At 37.6% G+C, this 9667-nt stretch overlaps 1 protein-coding gene across 1 annotated transcript in view; it reads right to left on the bottom strand.

Moving 5' to 3' along the window:
- Positions 1-9444, bottom strand: part of KNTC1 (kinetochore associated 1) — a 76962-nt gene extending 67518 nt beyond the window's left edge. Inside the window, exons 1-6 of the mRNA XM_025933242.2 lie at positions 9317-9444; positions 7674-7844; positions 3104-3224; positions 1259-1374; positions 819-897; positions 146-223 (exon numbers count right to left, since the gene is read on the bottom strand). Coding sequence (XP_025789027.1) covers positions 146-223; positions 819-897; positions 1259-1374; positions 3104-3224; positions 7674-7802 — 523 coding nt within the window. The 5' untranslated portion in view covers positions 7803-7844; positions 9317-9444. The remainder of the gene's footprint in view (positions 1-145; positions 224-818; positions 898-1258; positions 1375-3103; positions 3225-7673; positions 7845-9316) is intronic.
- Between the last annotated feature and the right edge of the window lie 223 nt (positions 9445-9667).

Raw genomic sequence — 9667 nt, forward strand, 5'->3', positions numbered from 1 at the left:
CTCTGTCTCAAAAATAAATAAACGTTAAAAAAAAAAATTTTTTTTTTTAAATAATAAAAAAAATAAAATAAAAAAATAAAATTTTACTCCAAAACTAATAAGAAATATTGCTGCAAATCAATAATAAGAAAAATCCATTACTTACCTTGTTGAATTTTTGCAAGCTGAAGGTTTGTAATACAAAAAAATCCACTGTTTGTAAGCAGCAGCATATAATAGGTACCTATTGAAGGAAAATCAAACCAGTTTCTCTAAAAGGTGTGTGGATATGAAATTTAAGCCAGTGTTTGGACCTAGCTTAAAAATATGTCAATTTGCTCATTTAAATTCTAATCATCAAATAATATACTAATGATACAGATAAAGCTTATTTACAAAGAACTGTTATTCGCAAAAACAATGTTAACTTCCTTGAAACTTTATAAATCAAAGTTCATTTGCCAAAAAAAAAGAAAAAAGAATCTTAGATATATTGAAATAAATTAAGTATAGTTAACATTTGTTGAAATAAAAATATGATAAATATGCTAAAACCTACAAAAACATTTTAAAAGAATATAATTCTCCTTGGTAATCTATAGAATTCTCAAAATGGTAAAAATGAGTTTAGAATATTATATTTAAGAGAAGAACATTTAAACCTCTGAAAAGGACTAAAATAAAAAACTTATTTCTTACAATAATATTACTTGAATCACTAGAAAATTTAACATTGTATAAAAAGCATAAAAATAGAGTCATGTAATTTATTAACTATAAAGTTGATTTTTTGATTGGATATTAGTCAGAGAGCATTAAAAAATATTCAAAAAACTTACCTTCACTTGAACCGTCTTTCTCAATAACAAGATTCCGGTAAGTACGCTGATTTTCATCATTAGCTTTCTGAATAAAAGCCTAATTGCAAATTCATTTCAAATGATAAGATTAAACTCAGAAAACACAATTATAGGGTTATAAGGGTTATATTCTCTAAAGCCCAGGGTTATCAATTATTATTAGCAATAATTCTGCCTATGTTCCAAACATTTTAATTTTGAAGTGGAAAACTATTTTGGACAAGCATACTATCTTCAAGTCTTAATTTTTAAATTTTGCGTTTACTTCATGTTTCTGAGGTATGATTCTTAAAATTTCATGTAAAGAACATTATTTTTTCCATTTAAAGCACAAATTAAGCAACGGTTTATTAGTTTTCGTTGTCTAAGAGATAATTTCAATTTAGGTAACAAAAAGAAAAACATTAACAGGGTCTTACATTAGTGAGTAATGTTTGCTTCGATGTTACGTGAATAAGATGTAAGTTGCCGCTTCTCTCCCCAACCAAAAGAAACTTTCCTTCTTGACATAGGCCAACTACATCCACTTCAGTATCTGAAAATTTCAAATCAAAGTTACAAGCTTCCCACAACTCTTTCTGCCCACAGGTCCTGTCCTCTTGCTTTAATAAAACCATCTTTTTGCACTAAAAAACAAAAAGTTATAAGCTTCCTTCAAAAACATTTATTTTCAATCAATGCAAGAAATTTGCAAATTTTGTCATTAAAAGCCAACTATTCAAGTTTCTCTTAAATACTTCCAAAAGGTGGTGATTAAAAAAGAATGTGGAGGGGAGGGGTTGAGGGTGAGGAGGCAGTGAAAATGGGGCATGGGCATTGAGGAGGGCATTTGCTGGGATGAGCACTGGGTATTCTATGTAAGAGATGAATCACAGGAATCTATTACTGAAGACAAGACTACACTGTATACACTGTATCTGTATGTAAGCTAACTTGACAATAAATTATTTAAAAAATAAATAAAATAAAATAAAATAAAATAAAATAAAATAAAATAAAATAAAATAAAATAAAATAAATGTGGGGCACCTGGATGGCTCAGTTGGTTAAGTGTCTGACTTAGGCTCAGGTCATGATCTCACAGTTTGTGAGTCTGAGCCCTGCATTGGGCTCCGCACTGGCAGTGCAGAGCTTGCTTGGGATTCTCTCTGTCTCCTCTCTCTTTCTCTGCCCCTCCCCTGCTTGTACATTCTCACTTTCTCAGATAAATAAACTAAAAAAAATTTTTTTTAAAATGTTACTCTTGTATTCAGTGAACAAAGATTTACTGAGCACTTACTGCATGCTAAGCAATGGCCTAGGTCTTTTGCATATATCTAAGAATAGTAACAAAAGAGTCCCACCTTCATGGAGCTCAGTCCCAAGGCAGAAATACATGGTAAACAATTAGAGCATAATAAATTACATGATATGTAAGAAGGTGGTAAATTTTCTGGCAAAAAGAAAAGGTAGAGCAGGAAAAGATAGTTTGGAAGAGCCATGCATGTTGCAACACTGACTGGAGCCCTCAGGATAGCCCTTGTGGATAAGATAAGACATAAACACTTTCTACAAGTGTATTACATGTTAACACAGCCCACTACTCCATGATGAAACTGTCAATGTTGTGGATCATTCAGGGTAGATACATTAAGATTCCACAAAATAGGAGTTCCTTGCCTCCATACTGCGATCAGGATTGGCTTCTCACATGCATACCTCCTGACTTTTTCTGTTGTCTAAGTTCTTAAACAAACACTTCAACAACCACCACTCAAAATTTCAGAAAAAGCATTCACAATGTTTTCACCTATATTTCAGCACACTCACTGACTTGTCCCTTATTCTTACGTCCACATTTGCATATACTTTAAGTCCTTCAACTCAAGGAAGAATTTATAAGTAATTTAAAAACTTTTTACACAGCTATATATATTCTAAAACTATTCAAATACCTGTTTTGATATTGAAATTATGTACAAGATTCAGGAATGTGAACACAAATGAGCTCAACTGGTTTCTACAGTAATTCTAATTTTAAAAACCAGGCAAGTAAAGTCAATTTTGTTTCACATGTACCCTTTAGATTTACTGAGGAAGGGGCTAATCTCAGGATCCCTTGCATCTAGTACTCTTTGTACAAAAAGGCATTCAAGATTAATTTCTTGAAATAGTCCAATTTCAAGTCTTAGAAAGAATGAAGTAAAGAAAAGGCAATGCAGTAGAAATTGGCAGAAAGCTATATCTGACTTCCAATTTATTTTATTTCATTACATTAGACTTACCAAATATAAGATGCAGTTGAAGCAATCTACAAACACTGTCAAGCAGGATCACTGATTGATCCACTACAATAATAAATCCGTTACTTAGGCTACATGCTTGTATCTTTGGATTTAACGAGGCCTGTGGGAGGGAAAAGCATGACTAAAATAAAATGTTTTTATACAGTTTAACAATGCTTACCAAGAGTATCATCATAGTCCCAAGCACTTACATTTAAAATTTGAAAAGACTTTTCTTCTTTTTTTTAGTCCATATATCTAATTAGTCAAACTTTTCTTTCTATGGTATATCAATCCATTCAGAGTCCAAAATAGGGAAACAGTCCAAGACTGCTAAGAAAGGGCAAGGGATTCTCATGAGCAAGTCTTTGTTTCCTAAGGATGGATCTTATGCCTGAAGGAGTCAGCAGGCATGAAAATAAACAAACAAGCCATGACTGGTGCAAGGTCTCAGTGTCTGGGATATGACGGCTCGAAGGATGCAAACAGGAGGGCTCACACCCCCACAGACAACAATAAAGAGAGCAGAACCAGTCAGATTAAAGCCCCGAGGAAATGCAACTCTGGTATGGCCACACCAGAAAACTGGATCCTTGTGCAAAATGTTCTGAGTTTTAAATATTGACAGCCAAGTCAACATTTTAAAAATTACTATGCAAGCCAAATAGGAGTCTCCGGTCTTCAGCTTCTGGTACTTGGAGCTCTGCACACAAACGTTTCTGGAAGCAGTTGGACAGCTCAGTGGTTGACAGTGCTCAATCACTTGCTGAGCAATCTTGGGCAAATGCCTCAACTGACCCCTCTGTACTCTCCTGTACCTACAACACTGGCCTGTGTGAGCATTAAATGACTGAATTTGCGTAAAGGCTCAGAAGATAGCCCTGCATATGTAATATCCGCTCAATCAGTGTTAACTGTTCTTAATCTTCCTTGGCTGGGTTTTAATCCAATCAGTTCATTTTGGGCCTGTTTCAACAGTCACCTTTTCCAGGTGAAATTCTTGAAAATGCCACCACATTCTGATGCTTCTCAATACTTTTAATTTGCTTCTTCTGATAGCAAGAAGTTACCCCAAAGCACTGCAAAGAAGGAACCGTGCAATACCTTCCTGGGACGTACCCATACAATTCTCTCTGCTTGGATAGCTCTTCTTCCTCCTCCTCTTTTTTTTTAGGACTTTATTTTTTAAGAGTAGTTTTAGGTTCACAGGACAATTGAGGGAAGGTACAGAGAATTCCCAAAAATCCCCAGCCTCCACATATGCACAGCTTCCTCCATTATCAGCATCTCCCACCATTTGGTACATTAGTTACAACTGAAAAACCTATATTGACACATCATCACCCAGAGTCCATAGTTTATATTATAATCCACTCTTCCTATTGTACATTCTGTGGGTCAAAACAAACGTGTAATGACATATATCCACCATTATTATACTATACATTTTCAGTGCCCTAAATATCCTGTGCTGTGCCTGTTCATCCCTCCTCCCCTCAACCTCTAACCCCTGATAACTACTGATCTTACCACTGTGTCCATACTTTTACCTTTTCCAAAATGTCGTATCACTGGAATCACACAGTATGTCACTTTGGTTGACTTCTTTCACTTAGTAATAGATACTTAAGTTTCCTCCTTTCTGTGGCTTTATAGCTCATTTATTTTAGTGCTGAATAAGAATTCATTGTCTGGATGTACCAGTTTATCTATTCACCTACTGAAGGGTATCTTGGTTGATTCCAAGTTTTGCCAATTTTAAATAATGCTGCTATAAACATCCATGTGCAGGTTTTGTATAGATACTAGTTTCAACTCCTTTGGGTAAATACCATGGGGTCCAACTGCTGGATTGTAGGGTATGAGAATAATTTCGTTTTGTAAGAAACTGCCCCAAAGTTTTCCAAAGTGGGCTGTACCATTTTGCATTTCCACCAGCATGGAATGAGAGTTCCTGGTGTTCCACATCCTTGTCAGCATTGGGTGTTGTCAGTGTTGTTGATACTGGCCATTCTGATAGGTGTGCAGTGATATCCCGTTATTGCTTTGTTTTTTTAAGGTTTATGTATTTTTTTAAAAAAAATTTTTTTTTTCAACGTTTATTTATTTTTGGGACAGAGAGAGACAGAGCATGAACGGGGGAGGGGCAGAGAGAGAGGGAGACACAGAATCGGAAACAGGCTCCAGGCTCCGAGCCATCAGCCCAGAGCCTGATGCGAGCCTGACGCGGGGCTCGAACTCACGGACCGCGAGATCGTGACCTGGCTGAAGTCGGACGCTTAACCGACTGCGCCACCCAGGCGCCCCTAAGGTTTATGTATTTTTTGAGAGAGTGAAAGAGAGAGAGCCTGTGCCATGAGTGGGGAAGGGGCACAGTAAGAGGGAAACACAGAATCTGAAGCAGGCTCCAGGCTCTGAGCTGTTAGCGCAGAGCCTGACATGGGGCCGGAACTCACAAACTGTGAAATCATGACCTGAGCTGAAGTCGGATGTTCAACCAACTGAGCCACCCAGGCGCCCTATGACATCATATCTAACAAAGCTTTGCCTGATCCAAGGTCACAAAGATTATTTTGGATTGTTTTTAATTTCAAATTCTTCTTGTTTATTGCTGGTATATAGGAAAGCAGCTGACTTTTGCATATTAACCTTATATCCTGCGAGCTTGCTATAACTGATTTTTATTTTGTTCATTTATTTTTTAATGTTTATTTTTGAGAGAGAGAGAGAGAGAGTGTGCATGCACAGGGAAGGGGCAGAGAGAGAGGGAGACACAGAATCTGAAGCAGGCTCCAGGTTCTGAGCTGTCAGCACAGAGCCTGACACAGGGCTGGAACCCACAAACCGACAAACCGTGATATCATCACCTGAGCTGAAGTTGGATGCTTAACTAACCGACTGAGCCACCCAGGCACCCCTATAATTGCTTTTTAGTTTCAGGAGTTTTTTCAGATTTTCTACATAGACAATCAAGTCATGTGTAAACCAAGACAGCTTGCTTTCTTTCTTCCTGTATGCCTCTTCTTTCTCTTTCTTGTCTTATTGAATTAGCTGACATTTCTAGTATGATGTTGGAAAGTAGTGAGAGGAATACCTTGCCTTGGTCTGATCTTACTGGGTAAGTTTCTAGTTTCTTACCACTAAGTATGATATTAGCTGTAAGTTTTTTATAGATATTCTTTATCAAAGAATAGTTTGTTGATGTGAAGCATTACACCGATTTTTCCAGCTTTACTGAGATACAATTTATATCTAACATTGTGTAAGGTTAAGGTGTACAACGTGATGATTTAATATAGATACGTATTACGAAATGATTACCAAAATAAGGTGGTAATTACTACAACCATCACCTAAACATTAATTGATTTTTGAATGTCTAAGCAACCTTGCATACCTGGGATAAATCCTATTTGGTCACAGTATGTAACTTTTTTTTTATATATTGTTGAATTCAATTTGGTAATATTTTGTTGAGGATTTTTGCATTTCTATTCAAGAAAAATATTGCAGTTTTCTTTTCTTATAATATCTTTGCCTAGTTTGGATATTAGGGTAATACTGGACTTACAGAATGAGTTAGGAAGTATTTCCTCTGTTTATGAGTAAGGTCCCCAGAAAGAGGTCCTGCCTTTCAAGCCGTAAAAAATGCAACTCTTCTTTCTAATAATTTGTCTCTTCTTCATTTCATTTAAACCTTCTTTCTTAGAGAATGAAATATTACATTGACTAAGAAAAGTGGAGGGAACTTGGGCTATAATACTCTGAGAAAAAAATCAGATGTACTTTCTCTACAAAAAAAGAACCTTTGTTTACAAAAAAATACTTTATCAGAAGCAAATTACTGAAAAGGAGAATCTAAGTTTTTCTATAGGATTCAAACAATAAGGTTTCAAGCCTGGGCTGAGAATGGTAGCATTATTATTAAAAGAGGAAAGGGGTGCCTGGTTGGTTCAGTGGGTTATGTGTCTGACTTCGGCTAAGGTCATGATCTCGTGGTTCATGGGTTTGAACCCTGCCATCAAGTTATACAGTGTCAGTGTGCAGCCTGGTTGCGATTCTCTCTCCCTCTCTCTTTCCCCCTCCCTCACTTGCATGCGCACACTCGTTCTCTCTGTCTCAAAAATAAAAATAAACTTAAAAAATTTTAAATAAATAAATGAAGAAAATGAAACGTAGAAAGAAATGCATGAAAAGGATAAATGTAACCTCAGCAGTGTGCTTAACTCATGGGTGGAGTATGGGAGAGCATGGGAAAAGGAAGAGACCTCAGGGGCTTCAACTCTACTGGTAATGTTTTATTTCCTGAGCTGGTGGTGGGTACTTTTTATATCACTTTATATACATTCTGTATGTCCAAACGTCAAGAAGAGCTATGAAATGTTCAGTTTTGGAAATAGTGAACTTAATAGTGGGAGAATTCAGATGGAAATTTCCAGTAACGTGAGACTGAAACTTGATTCCTCGAGAAAGTGCTGTCAGCATTTACAGAACATTTACCATGTGGCTACTAGGCTTACTAAGTATTTAGCAAAAACGTTTTGAGTGAAAATAGCATCATAATCATTACCTTTTCAGAGGAGATCTTCGCTAGCAAATCAACTTGATATAAAGCGGTTCCATGTTCTTTTCTTGAGCCAACACTTAGGTACCCGCTTCCTGTATCATCACTTGTCAGCAACTCAATATCATTCCACATGTTTCTGAGATTGTCTTCCTGGGTCAGGAACCACTACTTTCCCTGGGACAGTATGTAAAATAAGAGAACAAATTATATTGTTGCATAGAACACAGTTCCTTGGGAAACAAAAAGTTTTAACAAAAAGGACATATAGATATATATGTCCCTATAAATATAGATGCATACATATGTATACGTATACATATATATATAAATCCAATGAAAACTGCTCTTTGTGTTATTTCTGCAGTCACTAGCTACTTTGGACCAATAAGATAAATGGAACTACACCTATGATTATCATTAGAGAACAATGTATTGGTTTAGGAACATAAATCTGATCTCAGCAATGTATCCTAGAGCTTCTAGTATTTTGTGTGCCTAGCTCGAAATTGTAACAAGTTTTCATTTGAAATAAACCTTTAAGCAGGATAGCAATGAATAGTGGAAGCTCTGAAGTCAGACTATCTGGGATATCCAAGGATGGTTAAGGTTCCAGCTGAACTTTAAAAAAAAGTCTGTTATAATGTTTCCAGTAACGTACAGTAAATGAAAATAAGAAGGGAAAAATTGGATTGGGTTTCTGACTGCACCAAAGAGTATACATATAACCCCAGGACAGTCGCTTGAACATCTCATCAGCAAAGACTATATAACTCATCGTATGTATGGGATCAAATACAAAGATGGAAAACAATCCCTAGATCGATCGCTGGTGGGGAACAACCTCCAAATAATTACAACTGTTTGGATAAGTGCTAGCAGAAATAGGTTTTAAAATTTACAGAATGTACAGCACAGGGAAGGAATGATTTTTGACTTGGTGCTCCTTCATGTTTACGACACTCGTCCTGGATTTTGTTCCTCAATTCTCTGTAACAGAGACATAGTTGTACCTACCCACAAAGGTTGTTAGAGGAGTTTTAAATATTCACAGAACAAGGCTTGGTTCGCGGCAAGCACTCAGTCTTATGTGTTAGGTGACTTATTATTTTCATTGGTGGAAACAGGGAAGATTTAGGCTACGGTCACAGGACGTTTCTAAACACGGGAAAGAGTTCTTACCGAGAGTGTAAGGCCAAGAGCAAGAAGCCAATTATGCAAAGCTCGGAGGGAAAAGTGACGCAGGCCGAATGCACAGGCTCAGAGCCTGGAACGAGTCTGGGGCAGGTGCCAGGCCACAGCAAAAATGAAACAGTGCAGGAGCTAACGAATCCTCGACTTCAAGATTGGATTTTTATGCTCGGTGCCGCAGGGTAAAAGATACTAAGCAGACGAGTGACTTGATTCGAGTAACGATTTGAGGTCACTCCGGGTGGAGAACCGATTAGCAAATTAAACGAAATAAAAGTGTCAATTAGGCCCCCATGCATAAGTGCTCCCAGCTGGGCAACAGACCAGCAAGAACCGGCTTCAAATTCTCTCCCGCCAGCGTCTTGAGGGAAAAACGCCCCGAGGTGAGATGAGGCCGCTATTCCTTCGACGTGAACCCACCCCCAGGTCTTTACAGCAGCGCGTTTCCCCCTCCTCACCTGCAACTGCAGAAACTAAAGAAGAACACTCAAATTTACCGCCCCGCTTCCTTCCCCCGACAACTGTCCCTAATCTCTTCAGGTTCTAGCCCACAGGTTTAAATTGGCGGGAGAACACAAACCCAACCCCTTTTACGGCGGCCGGAGGAGGCCAAGACTGCTTTAGAATCGAAATAGGAAGTCGCCCCACCCTAAATTCCACCCGTTTCGATTTCCAGGCTGCGCATTCTAAGGGTACCTTCTGGAGCCGCCCTCCTCCAGGCCTTACACGCCCCCTTCAAAAGAACAACCAATCACATCTTCCAAACACGTTGCTATAGAGACTCTTATCACCACCCATTTTTTTTTTTT

This window comes from Puma concolor, chromosome D3 (assembly GCF_028749965.1).
Source record: "Puma concolor isolate L17-30 chromosome D3, mPumCon1.1.hap2, whole genome shotgun sequence".
NCBI classification, from domain to species: Eukaryota; Metazoa; Chordata; class Mammalia; order Carnivora; family Felidae; genus Puma; species Puma concolor.